Here is a 21,551-nt window from a genome sequence, read left to right on the forward strand (position 1 = left end):
AGCAACATGGCCTTCTTTCGACAGCTCCGGCTGCTTATGTGGAAGAATTTCCTTCTTAAACGTAGAAAGATTTGTGTGACAGTCTTTGAAATTCTTTTACCTCTTCTGGTTGGAGTGATATTTTTCAGTATGAGATTTCTGGTAAAGATCGAACAAAAGACAGCCACGGTATATTCCCCTGATGAAGTGCTTCGACGATTGTCGTACTTTAGCAACAATGAGGTTCTGTTCACACCTAACAATTCCCTCATCAATGGACTTATTGCGGGTATTAACGAAACAATGAAACATAAACCGGGTAAGTTAATTTCCCATATTTGCATTATGTTCAAACGTGACCTGTATCAGAATTCATGATTCATCGTCAACGGGATGTTTAGCGTTGATAAAGCTACCAACTTGACAGTGACACTTCCGCTATCTCTGACGAAAATATTCCAGTTAATAGGCTTGGGGTAAGTAAACCATTTTGATTATTGTAGAATGATGTTTTTGTAACTTGTGAAATAAGTCAAGAGTTTTATGCTGAAAGCATCGCATGCTTTATTTACCTTTACTCTACAGTATGCATGACGGACCGGAACATCTACTTGATCGGGATATGAGACCCCAAAGCATGTGCGGACTATCATTTGGGTATGGCTGCATTCGCCAGGATGTCATCAGCAGCGCTTCTGCCATTGTCATCCTTTAAGAGATGAAAGCAAAAGAAGATAAGGCACTCTCCCTGCAGTGTTTGTATGGCGTTGTTAAGAGGCGGCTTTATTAAACACTTGAACTTCAGAGACCTGAAGCTACATCTGTGGCAAAACCACTGACGTCATGTAGCAGCGACCAGTACCAGAACGACTATAGAAACAGTTACAAATGTATTTACAACTTGGACGAATAGGTTTAATGGAAAGCCACAAACCCTATCGAGTCGTTGGATCTTTTGGAGATTTCCAACAGCTTTTATTGCTTAGACCAAGCAGGATCACACGTTTCAGTTGCTGTTTGTTAATAGGCAAGACAGAAGCAGATGATAATATTTGTACTGCCAGCTCAATGTCTACGACCTTCACCCAATGGACGTTGGCTGCTTTGGGCCCTTTACTGCAACATACGCCAACTGTACATTCATGAACATGCTTCCCGAGAAGTAGACAACAGCGTATCTGCCGTTTGGGCTGCGGAACCATTGCAGCTGTATTGACTCCATCCAAGCTCCAGGCATCATTCACAATGTATTTCATGTTCTTTTTTTAAAAGAATGCCGTAAGCAAGTCGCACTTTGTACCTGCACAAATCTTCAAGACCACTGCAGCAAAATGCCTTGCCAAACGAGAACCTTGACGATATCTTCGACAATCAAGCTACGATAGCTTCTGTCACAAACGTCATCGCTCAATCGTCATCCCCAGCTGTATCACATTTCCTCTCCAGGATGGAGGAGACCAGTTCCTGCACCCAAAACCCCCAAACGCAAAGTCATGAGTTTCATTGTTGGCTACCATGTCTTTACAGACAATGACATCCTGGGGAAAGAACATCAGACAATATTCCCACCTACAAAGACTTTATCAGCCTATTTAGCCGTTGTGAAGAAATCATCAGTCGAACCATCTACATCTGGTATTTCTTGCCAACAGCAAACAATCACTGATGCTTCAGACGAGATACTGATTCTGATTTTGAAATATGCGACGAAGTTTACTGCCAGTGCAAGTTATTTTAGCCTCTTGAAGTCACGCAATGAATGTCACTCATTTTCGTGTCATGGGCGCGCAGTTCACACTCCAGTCAACATTGGGTTCATTTGTAGTGTACCCCAATCACAACAATTTATAAGTTTGGTGCCTGAAACAAATTTTAATGCCGACCTACAAGAATTATGTTGAGAACTGTGCACCAAACACGACTGTTCATTCACGAAACGTAAACTTCCGCGATACTCGACGTACCTCACCTGCTTTCGAAAACTTGATTGGCTGGTAGTTTAGCGGAATACGAGGCACTCGAGGTCACGCCTTTTATCGGGGTTCTTTTCCTGTCGGTAGATAGCTTAATTCTATTGTTGAAGGCATCACTTACCGGTATGAAGACCAATTTAAGTTATGAATATTTCATCTCTCGAAATATCAGCACTGTTAACTTACGAAAATAGGCTGTGAGAGGATAAATGACAGAAAAAATAATGATAACTAATAAAAATAAATAAAAATATCGTGTTATGTTTGCATTCACGGATTGATCCGTCGTCTAAGTGTGAACACAAAACCACTTGCCAAGAGTTCAGAAGTTATAACCAACAGTCTTCACCAGCCAAGAGTTAGACCTAAATAAAATCTTCTTCTTAAAATAAAATGCTCTCACGGGGAATGTAAATGACGTATCTTGTAAGGAACACACAAACACGGGGAAGATATGAATTTGAAATTTAAAAATTGAAAATCGATAGAAATGCCATCGGTAAATCTCCGTCCCAATTAACCTCTTTAATTTGTGAGTGAGTGAGTTGGGTTTAACGCGGCTTTTAACATTATTTCAGTTATATCACGGCGTGTCAGGTTAAAGCCCGAAGTGATGCAGGCCTCAGACGTTTACCACTTCGGTGAAACCACGGGTATGGTGCTGACAAACCTAGAAACATACTGATCGGGGCGAACCGGGATTCGAACCCACGATCATAGGTTTCTGGTGTGCCCAAGGGACGCAACTCTGCACAGCGAATCGCTGCGCCTTGGACGACTGGGCCACCCGTACCCCCTCTTTAAATCGTGTGTGACATCTAAGACATCTAGGACAACAAGACTTGATAGATAAGCCTTGTGCATAGCTACTTTTTGTTTGGGGTACCTTTTCACAAATCCCTATCATATTTTGTATTGACACTCCCTATCAATATTAATACCAAGCATATTGTTACACGCGTTTCTTAGTCATAAAAAGTAACACACCCGTTTGTATGTGGAATATTGCGTAACCTATTTCCCTATTTGACTAGCTCTGTTGCAGTATTGTGAAACTCGCATACCATCACTGATAAATACACTCCGATTACACACGGTCGGCCGTATTAGAGGACCTATGAAAGGTCCTGTGTCAACATTTGGCAAGACTATCGTACGTTGCCCCCAACCCTATTAATCAGCTGTTGAGTAAACACTAACTCTACGTGAAGAGTACGCCCGGTAGTCTTTCACAACATTTCAACAAGTTGAAGTGAGTTGTTCAATTCAGCGAGGGAGTTGGGTTTAACGCCGCTTTGACAGGAGTTGTATCGCGGCGAGGTTTGTTTTAACACTTTACCAACGAGCACGGGAACAGTGCTTACGAACCAAAGATCCTTATCTGGAATTCGACCATAGAATCCATACACATTGACGCCAGTCTGTACACCGAAATGTAGTGTCAGAGACTTGGTAACCCCTGCCGTCCCAGTTTGATTCAATATCTTCTTTAATATGATAATAGGAATTAATTAGTAGTCACACTGTCAATCTGAAGCAGAAAACACTTGGCTCACAATCCGACTGCGGTAGATAGGAATTCCCCATAGAGTGTGAACAGGACCCCATGGGGTCACCATCCCCTACACAACTGAGAGGCGATTTTCCAGCATCTATTGATATTGAAACCATATGCTTCAAGACGAATACAACTTTTACCGTACACAATAGATAAACATTGATCGGACCGGACCAGATACGCATCCTTTCTCAGACAACAAAAAGTAACGGTGATCATAAATTTGTGTATTCAACTATCACCATAATCAATAGGTAAATATTGATCGGACTGGCCCAGTCACTGGAACTGTGATCATATATATATATGTGTGTGTGTTCGTGCGCGTGTGTGTGTCTGTGTGTGTGTATCTGTGTGTGCGTGCGTTCGTGCGTGTGTCTGTCTGTCTGTGTATCTCTCTCTCTGTGTGTATCTGTGTGTGCGTGCGTTCGTGTGTCTGTCTGTGTATCTGTGTGTGTATCTGTGTGTGCGTGCGTGCGTGTGTGTCTGTGTGTGTATCTGTTTGTGCGTGTCTGTGTGTGTGCGTGTCTGTGTGTGCGCGTGTCTGTGTGTGTATCTGTGTGTGAGTGCGTGCGTGTGTCTGCCTGTCTGTGTCTGTCTATGTATCTGTGTGTGCATGTGTGTGTCTGTCTGTGTGTGCGTGTGCGTGTGTGTGTGTCTGCCTGTGTGTGTGTGTGTGTGTGTGTGTGTGTGTGTGTGTGTGTGTGTGCGTGCGCGTGTGTGTGTGTGTGTAAAATCTCTGTATATTTATCCGAATAGTGGTGTACAAAAAGTGCCTTTCAAACTGCTTACATTGCTGTTCATCACTTATCGGAAGGCAAAATCGACCTTGTCTAAAGAAGAAACTTTATGTTATATTGACAAATCCAGGATTTTTTCTACTTTTAGACAAATTAAATTTTGATTTATCACAACATGATGAACAAGATGATGACAATGAGTTTATGATGTGTGGATATTTGACATTGTATAAATAGTTGTTTCTACACGTATGGAATGTATTCAGATTTTTTTTTGCAAATGCTCTCAGTAAACTAACATTCAAACCAACTTAATAAAGAAACGAAATAATCATTATGTCTGCTTCAAAGTGAATCTATCATGTTTCTTGTTGACTATTGATTGTTTGTCTACGTTATATAATCAAAACATCCTTTCATGCATGAAATGAGGCGGTGGTGTAATTACAAATATAGCCGCACACATTATTCTTGTGGCGCTCAAAAGAGCAAGGCACTTGAAATATCATATGCATCTGAAGATGTGTTGTTCAGAGAGACCAGGGAATTCTGATTCTGGGATATCGAATGATACCTAAAACGCATATTTAGTATGTACACAACAATATAGAAACAATAGAAAACTGAACAAATTGAATGAAAAAGTGTATCATATGTGTTAAAGTTAAACTCTGTGTAATAATGTCTGAAGAGAAAATTAATTCATCAAATAAAGGTGAGCTATTGAAAACCTCTGTGTTTGGTACTCTTTTTCCAGACTCCATCGTGATTATTGCTTGTCCATCTTATCTTTAATTGGGATATTATTTTCATATTTTTTTCACATTTTTACCATTCATACAGGCATACCTACGTTCAAAGGGTTTTCATCGAGAAAAGACTTGCTGGACTACTTCAGTGTTAATTCAAACAGGTTTGCTGTTGAATTTGAAAACGTTGCAATCACAGAGATGATCCTGCCCAAGAAAGTGCGACTTGCCATTCGACCTAAAGGGAACGTTTATGGTGGGGGTTGGCACACTAGAGAGACCACACCCTTCGTGGCTACTAGTGGACCAAGAGACGATTCCACTCCAGGTAACGCTTTCGATTAAAAATGTTAGTGAGTGAGTATGGTTTTTACGCCGCTTTTTTGCAATATTCCAGCAATATCATGGCTGGGGACACCAGAAATGGGCTTCACACATTGTACCCATGTGTGGAATCGAATCCGGGTCTTCGGCATGACGAGCGAACGCTTTAACCACTAGGCTACCCGAACGCCTCAGAACATCAGAACAGCTTGTCATCTAACCTTCAAGTATTAGCTGATGTCCATAACACACGATGGAAATGGCAAAGTAAGATAATGCACCACAGGTCATGCAGCAAGTATAACGTCATCCATGGTATACTTTCAGCACAGCCAAAAGGCATGACAGGGCTCCTGTGCAAGGCGTCACAAATAACTAGATACTATTTGTTTCATTTCCAAAACAACAGAACGTAATCATCAGTGAAAGAGTAAAAAGTAATGTTTGTCTGTCTTTTGGTTTACTCTGTCAAATGGTGATGAACCAAGTGTTTGCGAAAACGTAGTGATTCATAAACACATGCTTATGATACAGTCGGAATCGTACAATGAACAATGTTTTTCAGCAGAAATGCCAAATGGTTATGGGAGTGATTTAGTCGGTTTTGTTTATTTGCTACAAAGAAACTGCAAAAGTATATATTTAACTTTATCAGTACCACAGGTGTCCATGATGAAATAAATATATAAATCACCTTGATGCATGAAACCGCACAGAACAAAGCGCAGCAATGTGAAACAGATTTACATCAGGTACTGCGTGACACAACAGCAGATGTGCCCCAAGACACAGCCCAGAACAGGTTGCCAAAGACCGAGAATAAAACATGATGCAAATCTAAACAACATGGCAGAACCTATAACAACATGACAAAACCCAGAGCAATATGACAAAACCCAGAACATGACACAACACCATATGTGCAACACTGTGGTACAAAAAGGATAATGTGTGACACAACGTAATAATGTTTGCCACAACCCAACAGCACAGGATGCGCAGCAATGTGGCACAACACAGGATAAGATAATAACACAATATAACACAATATAACACAAACCTATATAACAGCACAGGATACCACAACACTAGATAAGATAACACTGATTGACATAACGCAAGCTAACACAATAATATGTGAACTTCATGCAAGCCTGTTTAACAACACAAGATATCCATCAGTGTGTGACAAAACACACGATCACGACAAGAAAACGGTTAACGAGCTTAGGACAACATGTCACAGCGAAGAAACACATGACTCAACCTAGAACACCATGACACAACCCATAATAACAGCTTAGAACAAAATGCCACAGTCAAGAGCAATATGGCACAACCTAGAACAACATTTTACACCCCCCGATCAACATGTCACATCCCAGAACAACATGACACAACGCAGAACACAATAACACAATCCAGAAAAAAACATGATACAACACAGAACACAATGACACAACCCATAAAAACAGCTTAGGACAAAATGCCACAGCCAAGAGCAACATGTCACATCCCAGAACAACATGATACAACGCAATACACAATAACACAATCCAGAAAAAACATGATACAACAACATGTCACATCCCAGAACAACATGATACAACAAAGAACACAATGACACAATCCAGAACAACATGATACAACAAAGAACACAATGACACAATCCAGAACAACATGATACAGCCTAGAAAAACAAAATACAACCCAAAATGACAGCTTTGGACAAAATGCCACAGCCAAGAACAACATGGCACAAACCTAGACCAACATCATAAATTTCAGAAGAACATAACGCAACCGTGAACATAATACGGCTCGGAGCGACATGATATACTAACAACAACATGACACAATCAAGAACATGACACAGAGCAGAACAACTTGCCAAAGACCGAGAATAAAACATGATGCAAATCTAAACAACATGACAGAACCTATAACAACATGAGACAAACCAGAGAGCGACATAAAACTGCCCAAAACAATATTCCAGCAATTCAAGCAATATTCCAGCAATATCTTGGCGGGGGACACTAAAATGGATGGGCTTCACAAATTTTACCCATGAGGGGAATTGAACCCGAGCCATTGGCGTGACGACCGAACGCTTTAACCATTAGGCTACCCCACTGCCCCTCATCCTTGAGAATTCAATTCCAATATAAGTATGGAAAGGATAAACACTACTAAATATGAATGACACAAACCAGAGCAACATAGAACTGCCCAAAACAACATCATACAACACAGAACAACTTGACACAACCCAGAACAACATGATAAATGTAATGTAATGTCGTAAGAACGTATCAACTTATGTTCCTCTTTTTAACTGTTTCAGACTATGAATACTTTGTGGCTCTCCAGCGCATGTTTCATGAAGCCATCATCAAACATTTCAACCCGAACTCAACTACTATTCTGCAAGACCTGAAGGTTCAAATGCTGCGAATGCCATACCCGGCCTACATCGTTGACACTATGAGTGCGATGCTGCAGTACGTGTTTCCGGTGTTGCTGATGCTGAGCTTCATCCTGATGGCCATCCAGACAACTAAGGGAGTTGTTTACGAGAAGGAAAAGAAACTGAAAGTAAGTCTTCAGGTTTTGTAATGACTCAAATGGCTGTTATTTTCCTCGCGGTTTCAAATATGGAGTGCACCTTGGCATCGCCTGTCAATCATGTATTTAGAATCAGACCAAACTAATCAACAGCGACATATCAGCACACAAAGTAACATGAATACATGTGTGTGCCACAAACCTTTTTAAGAATGATGGCAGGAGGTCCTGTCCACAGCGCACAGGTAACAAATCAGGTGAATTTAAGCAACGTGGAGGTCTCGGAGAGAAGTTGGATGGGTGACAGCGTTCAGCAGTTTGACTCGTTTCTAGGGCTTCGGTCCTGACCCACACTCATGCACATCTAACGTATGTGGTGTCTCCTCGAGTATGTGATTATTTTTTGTGATTACATATTCATTAACACTAATGAAACTGAAAATGCACGATGTCTACCTCCTGAATATGTATTTAAAAGTAATATGGGACTTCCGTTGCAGCCTGGTTGATCCGGCCGCCATTATACATTTAGAATACATGACATTTTCAGAATGATAATTAGGGTAAATATCAGATTCCAACCTGCGATCGTAGTATTCTGGCACACAAAAGGCTCAACGCAAAACAAGAATGAAAGTAAACTTAAACTGGGCTATTTGACTGACCTAGGGTCATAATTGGAGCAAATATTGCCTTTGAACCCACTTTCAGCGGATCCTGCTACTGTAAAAGGATGGAACTCTGCAGAGCAAATTACTTAGACCGATGGGCAGCAACACAAACCTCGATAATCCCAAGGACTGTGGTGAGACAGAAAGGATATCACTCACACACGATCATTTACAACTTTGTCCTTCATGGGAGTAGAGTTTTACGCCGCTTTTAGCAAACTTCAAGCCATATCACGACAGAGGGATACAATGAGGTTCACATATTGTACAAATGTGGGGAATTGAATCTTGATGTTCTGTGTATCAAGTTAGCGCTTCAACCGTCTTACCAGCCTACCGCCCCCTTGAACGTTGAAACTTGACTACATCCATTTCTTACTCCCCAGGAGTCCATGAAGCTGATGGGTCTGAGTGCTGCAGCTCACTGGACGTCTTGGTTCGTGACCAGCTTTATATATGTGTTGGTCGTGGTGGCCCTGTACGTTCTGCTGTGTGGAGTAAATACAAGTGGAAATGGAGCTGCTCTGGCCAAATCAGATCCCTCCCTGTTCTTTGTGTTCCTCCTCTGTTACGGCGTCTCCATCATCTCCTACTGCTTCATGATCAGCGTCTTCACTCAAAGGGGTAAATATGGATTATTTTAGACCTATTGTTGAAATACAATATGACAATAGTATTATTGTTTAGTCTCATATTGTTTCCAACATACTAATTTAATATCTATAAAATTTATCAGTGAGTGGCAATTGTATTAACGTCGGGTATTTTTCCGTCTCGCATTTATCACAATTTACCTAACGCCGTTTGTTGATTGAACCACTTGATTGAACAATCAGCTGTGATATGGAATCTGTAATTTGATTTGACAACCTCAAACCTGTACCTTTAAGGCGATTATCGAACTCGTTTTTCAAATCAACTTTCAGGACAACAGCAATTTAGAATTATGTGTTACCCTCACAAAGCATTTGGCCATCAAATACATTATAAGACATTTCAAGTAACTGAAGGACATGAAAGGTGGGAGGAAGATATTTTTCCAAAAATATCTTGATAAACAGATAACAATTTATTGAAATGCATTTGCTGATATCACTCAAAGTGACGGCAACACCAATATCCACGTTAATGGATCTTGTCTTATTGAAATAACACACATATGGGCTTATGGATGATTGGTTAATGATCCCCTGATTGTTGATAATAGGATCTTTGTATTTAAAGGTCTTTCAAAAAGGTCCTCTGAAACAATCCATTGCATATTTTTCGATATTTCAGGTAATTTAGAACATCATCACCTTATGGCCTTCTTAATATTTGCAGCAAACATCGGAGCAGCAGTCAGCGGGATCGTGTTCTTCATATCCTACTGCCCGTACTTCTACCTGCAGATCATATACCAGAACATGTCCAGGCCGGCTAAACTGGCTTCCTGTCTCCTGTTCAATGTGGGAATGGCGTTTGGTGCAAAGGTCATATCACTCTATGAAGGAGCTGGTATGTTTCTTTCATCCTTGAGTGAGTAAGTGAGTGAGCAGGGTTTTAGGCCTCATTTAGCAATATTCCAGCAATATCTTGGCGGGGGACACTAAAATGGATGGGCTTCACACATTGTACCCATCTGGGGAAGTGAACCCGAGCCATTGGCGTGACGACCGAACGCTTTAACCACTAGGCTACCCCACTGCCCCTCATCCTTGAGAATTCAATTCCAATATAAGTATGGAAAGGATAAACACTACTAAATATGAATGTACTGGATATAGGTTCTCATCCCCTTTAAAATGCAAATGGGGTTTAAAATTTGGTAAATTTGAAAATTGCTGCTGAACTTCAACGTAAATACTTTTTTTCTTTGGCCCAAACAGTACACCTGAAAAATGCTTTCAATGTCCCAATTCCCATAAATATTTCCATGTGTCTATCTTGAATATATAGGCTCGGGTGTGCAGTGGTCTAATTTTCATGAGCCCGCTACTGTGGATGACAACTTCTCCCTGCTGGATGCCATTTTGATGTTGCTAGGCGACACGGCAATCCACCTCCTCATCACCTGGTATATGGACAATGTCTGGCCAGGAGAGTTTGGTGTGCCGAAACCATTCTATTTCCCCTTCACCGTAAGTAATTGTATACAACACACGTACTGAAGAGATTCAAAGTTCACACCCTATTTTAGTGCAAAAATGAGAAAGTAATTGCGTTATTACGTATTTAATTATTTTTTATGTTTTGAACTTTTTGTAATGCTTTTGAACTGATTAATTAATTCTGATTAATTAAGATCTCTTATTAATTCATGTGAAGGTTTTGCATATTTTGTAATGAGTGAGTGAGTTAGGTTTAAAGCCGCTTTAAACGGTACTCCAGTTATATCACGGCGTGTCAGCTTAATGTGGGAGGAAAGCCTCAGACGTTTACCACTTCGGTTAACCCACGAGCATGGGTATGGTGCTGACAAACCTAGAAGCATAATAGGGGCGAACCAGGATTCGAACCCACAATCATAGGTTTCTGGCGTGCCCAAGGGACGCAACTCGGCACAGCGAATCGCAGCGCCTTAGACGACTGGGCCACCCATGCCCCCTATTTTGTAATGCTTTTGAACTGATTTATATCTCAACAATTCATGTGAAGTCACAACACTAATCTTTAATACCAGGGCTCTTACTGGTGTGGAACTAAACAGACTAATGCTGATTGTTCGAGTACTCAGCACTTGGATGAGAAGCACTTTGAGAGGGAACCAAGTGGTTTGATGAATGGAATATCGATCCAAAATCTTAAAAAGGTAAGAAAATTGAATGCTTGTGAGAACAACCTGGTTTATTGATTTTGAAATATTATATCAACATAAATTATCTCAAACCTGTGAAATCAGCACAAATGATATGAACATGTTAACCATAAAGATACTATAATTGATAATATACTCTCAGAAAAAAAAGAAACGCATGGCTGAAAAATTCAACCCTTGATGGGTGTATGATACGGAAAGATTCCTACTGTAAAAGATGAAATTTCACATAATTAGAGCAACAAGCAACACACGGATGTCGTGCAGTTGGTCAGTGGTGACGTCAAGTTCAATATACGTGCTTGCATAACCGTATTAGTCTCTGAATTTGGGCCTTGGGAATCCTAAAGTGTTGCAGACTGTGGTTGACCCTGTCGTAGACGTCGGCCGAGTTCATCCCAAAGATGCTCAAAGAATGTACATTTACGTTTTTATTGGAAGGAAGGCTCCCGTGTGCGGCCTGACGTTATCATTTTCGGAAAATATTACATTTGACGTCAATTACAGGAAGGAAGCGTCGATCCAAAATTCGTCCAATGGCGCGGATTCCAGATCTGAACGTTTGTACACCAAAGAACGCGTTGAAGGCGGTGGTGTCGTTGACATACGGAGTCCAAATGAGGTCTCTTGGCTCTCAATCCAACCTTGGCGAAGGCGATTCCGTACAGTCTAGGCGGACATCCTTCTTGGTCCTTGCACATTAGCAGCTGTGTGTTCGGCCATGACAGTCCAATCACATAAATAAAGCACCCGGATGTACCAATCTCGGGCGGGTGAAGTGACTTGTGGTCGGCCGGAACGTGGACGGTCTCTGGTTGACCAAAAATGTTGAAATCGTACAATGAGACGTGAAATTGTTGTCTGGTTGACGTTTAGACGACGGGCAACTGATGTCTGAGACTCCCCAGGTTGAAGTGGGCCTTTGGCGATTTTGCGCGTTGCAGAGACAAGTCAAATGGCACAATTTATAATACCAAATACTCATATCCGCATATGTACATGATCCATGGCGTACTTCAACAATTTTAAAGCCATTTTGGTGAAAGAAACAATATTCATTATAGTGCAATCGGTTATGCGTTTCTGGGGGGAGTGTATACATCCATTGGTAACACACGTTCTACACACCCTCTCTGACGTTTTGTTAATTATCAAAGTGCGATGTCTTTCGAAGGTTTTCGGCTCCGGGTCTAAGCAAAAGGTAGCTGTGGACGGGATGAGTCTCAACATGTTCGAGGGTCAGATCTCTGTTCTCCTGGGTCACAACGGCGCTGGAAAAACTACAACTATGTCTGTCCTTACAGGTACATACAGTCACTGGTTTTATACATATTCATACGTTTGTGCGTGTGTGTATTGTGTGTGTGCGTGCGTGCGTGCGTGCGTGCGTGCGTGTGTATATGATTTATCACGAGCGCTTTTTCATATGGTTAATATAAATCGTTTTTTGCCGAGTATTTCGACTATAAACGGTATAATCATGATATTTCCCAAATTAAACCACACGAGTGGTTCTGTCTCTTTATCATTTCGAACTTTTTCCCATTTAGAAATTTTTGAAACATTACAGAAAATTAGGTGTTGCGGTGCATATGTCCTTGAGCTATGTAATACAAATAACATCCGTTCTCCATGTTCCGGAAACAATATGTTGTAGCGTAATCAAATAAATAATTATGTTTGTATCTCACTATATCTGTGGTATAGTTTCACAGTTTTAGTCAGTTAAACAAAGTCGCGCTCTCAGTTTCGGGGGGCGGTCGGGTAGCCTAGTGGTTAAAGCGTTCGCTCGTCACGCCGAAGACCCGGGTTCGATTCCCGACATGGGTACATTGTGTGAAGCCCATTTGTGGTGTCCCCCGCCGTGATATTGCTGGAATATTGCTAAAAGCGGCGTAAAACCATACTCACTCACTCTCAGTTTCGGAACGTCACACGTGCGGAGGGTTCACAGTGGTTCATTTTAGTAATTGTTACTGTTACATTCCATGAACATCCGGGGGACTGGGGGGCATGTCAAGATTATTGATAGTTTTCGGCAGTCGCATCGCCAAACAATGGGTAATTTGCGAGTGCTGATTGTAGTCTCCTTGCAATTTTATCATTATGCGTGGACCATTAGTTTCAGGAACAAATCAAGCTTAGGTGTCAGACTGCGGTGTTCATGTGTTGGATGGAATGCTTCCTGAAATTATTTTGGATATTTGTTTGTGCTGACGGGGATTTAGGTTGCCGTAATTAGTCACAGAAAGGTCTTTCTTTTAATCTGTTTTGTCCATGTTTGGTCATTCATCTATTGTCCACACTGCGTACGCGCAGTATGATTTGCACGTCTTTTCCAGGTAGCATAGTTTGCTAAATTTGTTATGAGATAAAACATTGGTCAGAGAAATGACAAAACATTGTGTTGGTAACATTTACACCACTTAATATGAAGCAGCTATTTTTTTCCGTTACAAATACTTGTATATTGTCAGGAGGAGTGTATACCACACATACTTTAAACCTTCCCCTTCGTGGTGGAGTATGAGTTACATATGTCACCTGCGGAGCTTTTACGAACGTTCGAGCTGAAAGGCTTGTACCACGAGACCGGAAGTCCGTAGGAAAACACGGGCATTCAGTTCGTTAATCCCGTACGCTAGTGACACATCTAACCTCATTATAAGGTCGCAAGTTGCAGGATTTCTTTCTGCTTAAATAATTGCCTGTAACAATTAGATTTATCTTGCAACCACAATTGGACTCGAAGTGCGAAGAGCGCCGTATGTGACAAGCAAGTGACGTCATATCAATATAGAGTTGTATAAGGCAGCAACTGGCCAATCAGACAATGCTTTTCTTACAAATTAATTATAATTTTTGTGTGACCGTTCAAGGTTTCATCCCTGCATCTGGAGGCACCGCCATTGTGAACGGTTATAACATCAGCAACGACATCCAGAGTGTCCGGCAGAGTCTAGGTCTTTGTCCTCAACACAACATCCTGTTTGACAGTTTGACTGTCCAGGAACATCTGGAGTTCTTTGCAAGTGTAAGTTTGGTTTTTCTACATACGACTACATGATCAGAATTCTGAACAATATGTGTCAATATTATGTAGTTGACAAATTGATTTAAGCAATTGGGATACGGTAACATGCATCAGCCAAGACCACCCAATCTCATTTGTTCCCTCATTCGACAAGCATGGGTTGCAGAAGACCAATTCTAACGCGGATCTTCACGGAAGAATTAATGAGGTACTATGCTATAGGGAGGCCAAAAGATACTGGGTCGATCATTTATGTATGTTTATGCTGATCATCTTCTGATATCGCTCAGAACAAAATATTTCCAAGGTTTACCCCAAAACATCAATACACTAATCAAGCTCCTCCGTTTTGATGAAATATCTAACAAGCAACAAAAGAATACTATCCTATACATTAATTATGGTTAACGACTTCCCAACCGTCTTTGTACAAATGATGTTTAATTATTCTTGAGGTTATTTGCCTTTATTAATCAAATGCCTTAATCTCTTCTTGTTGTGTTGTGATGCGATTTATTTTTCACAAAATTGTACACGTGGACATCTCTGTGCATATACGTCTGCATGTTTGTACTTGTACATGTACAAAATTGTATATATATAATGTTATTGTATGTATATGGGCCTATGGTCTGAATACAATAAATGATGATGATGGCCAACTCAAGTCACCGGAAATATTTATTCTAGCTATTGATTGTTTTGATATTAATCTTATGGCTGATCAAGAGGTCAGTCACACCGTTGGGGGGAAAGGGACATGTTGCCCGTATTTATCTTCATTCGGTTGTTTTACTTAACCGTATATAATTTTGTTAGATTATGTGGGGCATCTCGAATTTGAGATGTACCTTATATTTGCAAACACTTGCATATTACACCCGAATCATCTTCCCAAACATGTTTCTTTAGCTTTGGTGAGAAAAACTAGAAGTGAGTGAGTAGGGTTAAATCCGATTTGAATAGGATTGTTGTATTATGGCTTATCAGCTTCTTAAGGAAGAATGATCTTGTGTTTACCCATTAAAAAACTGTTGGCATGAGTATGGTACTTACAATTCAAGAAAGGAAAGCAATACAAGTTCTGTTTTTGCAGTTGAAAGGTTGTCCGAGCAAAAATGTTCAATCTGATGTCACCGCCATGATGAATGAGGTTGGCTTGAGTCTAAAGAGATTCACCCAGTCTCAGCATCTATCTGGAGGACAGAAGAGGAAGCTTTCTGTTGGCATTGCTTTGATTGAAGGATCGAAGGTATGAGGTCAATATATATCATTTCATACAATACTGAACAAATGTGGTATATTAAACACTTTATCACTATATACAATGATATATTTATGATAAAAACACTATAGAACTATGTCTGATCAGAAAACACATTGCAGATCGTGATCTTAGACGAGCCTACCTCTGGCATGGATCCCGCGGCCAGGAGACAGACATGGGACATCCTTCAGAGGAACAGACAGGGCCGGACCATGCTGCTGACCACTCACTTCATGGACGAGGCTGACCTTCTGGGTGACCGCATCGCCATCATGGCAGAAGGGGTGGTCAAGTGCTGTGGGACATCGTACTTCTTGAAGAAACTCTATGGCATGTGTTGTTACCAATACATTTATGATTGAAGATGTCATTTTCCACATTGTTCATAACAGCTGATAGAAAATGTAACCTGGCCTACCTGCAACATGTGTCAGTACTTGGAAAAAAGCACCTTTTATACGTGATAGAATTATTTTACTCTTGAAAATACTTTTGACATGTTTTTTATATATAGTATGTGTTTCCCCAGAGCTGCAGAAAAGCAAAAATTTTAAAGTGTCATTTGGGGACATTTCAACATTTCAGGTGCTGGCTACCACCTGGTGATGGTGAAGGAACCCACCTGTCAGGTGGCATCAGTGACGGCAGTTGTCCAACGCTACGTCCCTACAGCAGTCATTGAAAGTGAGATCAATGCTGAACTCTCCTACCTGCTGCCTGATGACCAGTCAGCCAATTTTGCTGCCCTCTTCACGGAGATTGAAACCCAGAGGGGGGAGCTTGGCATATCCAGTTTTGGCACAAGTGCAACCACTATGGAGGAAGTGTTCCTCAAGTGAGTTGTGTTTCTCATTTCAAAACCTATATTGAGTTCGTGGAAGGTACAAGTATAATCAATAAAGTATCAGTTTACAACGACAAAGTACCGTTAGTTTTCTGATGCCCTGTCATTTTAGGACAATGTTTAAATTTAATTGCAACAATTTCAAAAATAATTAGGAATACAATAGTGTCAGGTTTACTCTACTAAGTACTCATATGCAGGCGATATGGTTTTCTTCAAATTTGTATTTGTTGGATAGAGCTGGAGAGAAGGAGCAAAAGGAGGATGGAGATGAAGATTACCCAACAGGATCAAGAAACAATTTGATATCTAACGGAACAAATGGTCGGAGCAATGAAATGAGAGAGATGGTAACGGCTGATATATTAGGTAAATACTTGTTCAACACAGCAAAAATCAGTTTTACGTAAACTGTTTATGTTAATATGATAATGTAAGTGTGATATTGTGAATTTTATCTGCATTTAACAACTGAAGTGGAACATACCACTCTATTTCTATCGAGGCATAGATTAGGGCTGCCAGTTGCCTGAGTCAATTGACAAGTGGTTTGTTTATCTGTAAAGCTATGTATAGTCCTTAGAGAGCATTATTATCATTACATTATCGTCATCAACATGTTCATAAAATCAGTTTTGTTAATACATTTATGTATTTATTTCAGCATTCAATAAGGATTTCACTAAAACCAGAGGAATAATGTTAGAGCTGTCTCGCTTTAGAGGATTGTTTGTAAAGAAGGCTCTTCACACATGGAGGAACAGGACCATCACCATTGTCCAGCTTCTGTTACCAGTACTTTTTACTATTGCTGCTTTGATTATCAGCGAGGCAGATCACGGAGAGGTAGTCGAGGTTCCGTTATCTCTAGACTTGACACCATTCAAAGGCACCTACGTCCCATATGAAGGGGGTCCAGAACAACTACCACAGCAACTTGCACAGGCATACCGTGATCAGTTTGCAGGAACTGAAAACAAACCTGAGATGATAGATCTATCGACATATAATGTGACAAGCTATTTCTTATCAAGAGCAAACGAGCTTAGTATTGGTGCATACAACAAGAAAATGATCATCGGAGCACAGTTCAAATCTAGCAAAGAAGCAATGAGTATTTTTAATGGACAACCTTACCATAGCCAACCCATAGCTTTGTCTTTCATGATGAATGCAATACTCAAACATTTTACATCTCAGGATCATTCCATTACCACAATCAACAACCCTCTTCCCCTTGAAGCCGCAGGCAATTCAATTCAAACAATTTCCTCAGTATCTGCACTTGGCTTTTCTGTGGCCTATTGTATTGTCTTTGGCATGGCCTTCCTGGCTTCATCCTTCGTGTATTTCCTCATCAAGGAGAGATTGGTGGGCGCCAAACATCTTCAGACTGTCAGTGGAGTTGGACCATTTGTCTTCTGGTTGTCCAACCTGGCCTGGGACTACATCAACTACCTGATTCCATCCCTGTTGCTGCTGATTGTGTTTGCAGGATTCCAGTCGCCAGCTTATACAGAAGATGGGAGATTAGGCATCGTGTTCCTCATCCTGCTTGTGTATGGTTTGGCAGTTCTGCCCTTCATGTATGCTCTTCAGAATATGTTCAAGTCCCCTCCTACCGGGGTGGTTGTCATCATCATCTTAAATATTATCACAGGTGCGGTATTTAAAAATGTACTAAAATTAAAATACGAAAATTGCCATATAGTTTTCAGCTGTACTGCATAAAGCAATTACTGGTCGTAAATTGACAGGTTCTAAATAAAGCCATGGTATTGGTGAATGAGAGTAATTGCTTTTATTTCAGTTGATTAATATTTCTCCCAACAGGACTTGCCACTCTTTTATCGGTATATATGCTGACCGTCTACAGGAAGACATCTGAGGCGAAAGCCGCAGATTGGGTGTTTCTCTTTATTTTTCCTCACTACAACTTTGGCAAGTCATTCATGGATATGCACACCAACTACATGTTCCTCGATGGATGTACAAAGCAAAACTACACCTATATGTGTGCTATATCACAGAGAGATCCTTGCTGTAAAGGTTGGTTTCCATAACTTTTATATATATAGATAAAGTCGTATATGATTCTGTAAAAGCTGAGTGTTTAGCTGTTTGTTTGCAACCGTCAGCATATGTCCACGGACAAGGTATACCTCTTTCACTTCTATACTTGACAGATTTTATTATTATGTAAATGACATCAGAGTTAAATGTTTTTTTCATTGTTTGATAACAGACACTTGTGGGGACTACTGCTTTGAATTTACTAAAAACTTCCTGGATTGGGACTCTCCGGGTGTCGGACGCTACGTTGTCTTCATGCTTCTCCAGGCTATGGTGTATATGTCTGTGACACTGTTCATTGAATATAAGATACCACAGAGAATTTGGTATGCCTTCAGACCACAGGAAACAGAAATACCACAACCCGGCGCACCGTCTTTCAGTGCAATGCAACACGTTCCAGAGGATGGAGATGTTCTCCGTGAGAGGCAACGCATTGATGAATTTGCCATTGGAGCTGGGAACTCAGATGCACTGGTCCTGAAGGACGTTTACAAACGATACGGGAACTTCGTTGCTGTTGATCATCTGAGTGTTGGCATACCAGAGAAGGAGTGTTTCGGTCTCCTTGGACAAAACGGTGCAGGAAAGACAACTACTTTTAAAATGATGACTGGCGATGTGATGCTGACACGTGGAAATGTTTTCTTGCAGTCTTTCGACATCAAGAATCACACCCCAAAGGTAATACACGTCTTTTTATCAGGTAATACAGATTGGAATATGTATAGTCTGCTGTACGCCACAGTCGGCTTTACTTACATATATACGAGTCTTACATACTCAAGTGGGGGTGCAGTGCAGACATGGCAGTCGGGGTGTCGACCAAGGCACCACAATTCACAGAGATTCGTCGATTAGGAGAGAAACTCACCCATAACTCGGCCAGTGTTTAGGTTAATGAAGCCGAAACAATGTCAGATGGAAAATAATTAGCTAAAGATTTTGATGTTAAATAAATGTGTGTTGAAGCTTCTTTTTTCTAAATATTCATAATAGCAGCACATCTGTTCACTTTAAGCGGTATTTGACAGAAACAGATAGAAATAGTGTAGCTGTACATGTTGTCGATAGCACAGGTGGAAGAGCACTGTCGCGTGTATATTCGTGAATTGATTACAAGATTCGCCCTAATTATGATCCTTGATTTTTACCTGCTTGTAGGTTTCCTCACAGTGGTAAACGTCTCAAAACTCGCTCGCTGACTCTCATATTCACTCACTCACTCATTCACTACAGGTACAAGAAAGGTATTGACAAAGTTTCATGAGTACCTTCACGTGGAAGATAATCATAATGTGTTTTCATGCGTTCGGAATTTATTGAGTATTAGATGTTTCATTTTAACATAATGAAATGAGGTTTCAGTGTTAACATTTCTGGGCATCGAATATTTAATAAAAGAGCGTGACACAACCAAAAGCAATATCTGTTGTACGATTCCGACTACATCATAAGCATGTGCTTATGAATGACTGTCGAATAATAATGGTACAAGGAGTTCGCGTAAAGGTTATCATACCCTTGCCCACTGATGCCACTCTTCACAAACACATGCCAGGGCATGTCAAGTGCTCACAAGAACAAACACTGCTCTGATCCATATATCTTTCTGTTACATTTTAGATCCATGTGGTGATGTCTTATTTAATTTCATATACCTCTTGATAACAGATGCAGGAAAACATGGGCTACTGTCCCCAGTTTGATGCTCTGATTGATCAGATGACTGGACGAGAGACTCTTACAATGTACGCCAGACTCAAGGGAGTGCCGGAAAACTACGTCAAAGGCGCATGTGACAACCTGCTGGATATCATGATGCTCAGGCAATATTCAGACAAGCCAACATCGGAATACAGGTTGAGTTCATTCAAACACATGATGAATATACCGAATCACCACTTTGCATTTTGTACCAGTACTTCCGGACACATTGTTGTGTTTATGAGATCTTACATAGGACATGTTACATATTGAAGTACTCTGGTTTCTAATGTTGCAGCCCTATTATGTAAACATAAAATGGTTGATGATGTATCGTGTATATTCAGAACAAAATTTATGTACTTTCGTCTATTTCACAGTGGAGGTAACAAACGTAAGCTGAGCACTGCCATCGCTCTGGTTGGAGACCCGGCCTTCATCATGCTGGATGAGCCGTCCACAGGGATGGACCCCAAGGCCAGGAGGCAGCTCTGGAACGTCCTGTCAAAGGTCCGGGAGTGCGGCAGGACCCTCGTGCTCACGTCTCACAGGTTTGTAAAAACGATGCTTCAAACCAATTTAATGTAAAAAATCTGCTACAAAATTTATTGTATCCTATAAATTATCCTACAACTAAGACGGATTCATGACTTTTCAGCATGGAAGAATGTGACGCTCTGTGTACGAGAATTGCCATCATGGTGAATGGGAGATTTATGTGTCTTGGAACACCACAACATTTGAAGACCAAATTCGGCCAGGGCTACACTCTGATAGCTCGGATGAAAACAGTTGAATCTCAACCAGGAGTATCAGATGAAAGAGCTCCTGCCCCAACAGAACCGCTGGTGACCTTCATCACATCATCCTATCCCAACACCCACGTGTTCGACGACCATCAGGGCTATGTTCACTTCCAGGTTCCTTACAGCGCGGTCAGTCTCGCCCAGGTCTTCACACTGATGGAACAATCCAAGGCGAGGTTCTCTGTCGAGGACTATTCAGTTCACCAAACAACCCTTGAACAAGTGTTCCTCTCATTTACACGTTCGCAAGTTCCACCAAAGGAGGATAAAACAAACATTTTAAAGAGAATATGCTGCTGCTAGCTGTTATGATAATGAATTTCACATACACATTGACTTAGAAAAATTAAATAATTAATGTTCAAAAATAATTGTCAGTGTCCGGTAAATGTATATACACGCTCTATGATATTTATTGATAAAGCGTTTTTATTAAGGTGTTTTATTCATAAGAAATGACA

General features: G+C 40.8%; 1 protein-coding gene across 1 annotated transcript; it reads left to right on the forward strand.

Moving 5' to 3' along the window:
- LOC139444837 (phospholipid-transporting ATPase ABCA3-like) lies at positions 1-21,468 on the forward strand. The gene is made up of 19 exons (XM_071225816.1): positions 1-334; positions 5,094-5,327; positions 7,671-7,921; positions 8,949-9,186; positions 9,886-10,059; positions 10,501-10,682; positions 11,225-11,353; positions 12,534-12,663; positions 14,239-14,393; positions 15,490-15,645; positions 15,780-15,990; positions 16,246-16,495; positions 16,743-16,873; positions 17,169-18,164; positions 18,338-18,553; positions 18,750-19,261; positions 20,252-20,439; positions 20,665-20,835; positions 20,943-21,468. The coding sequence occupies exons 1-19, from the start codon at positions 7-9 to the stop codon at positions 21,391-21,393; spliced, it is 5,103 nt and encodes a 1,700-aa protein (XP_071081917.1). The 5' UTR covers positions 1-6; the 3' UTR covers positions 21,394-21,468.
- The last annotated feature ends 83 nt before the right edge of the window (positions 21,469-21,551 follow it).

The sequence above is a fragment of the Haliotis cracherodii genome, unplaced genomic scaffold, assembly GCF_022045235.1.
Source record: "Haliotis cracherodii isolate W230 unplaced genomic scaffold, xgHalCrac1.p SCAF_6, whole genome shotgun sequence".
NCBI lineage: Eukaryota > Metazoa > Mollusca > Gastropoda > Lepetellida > Haliotidae > Haliotis > Haliotis cracherodii.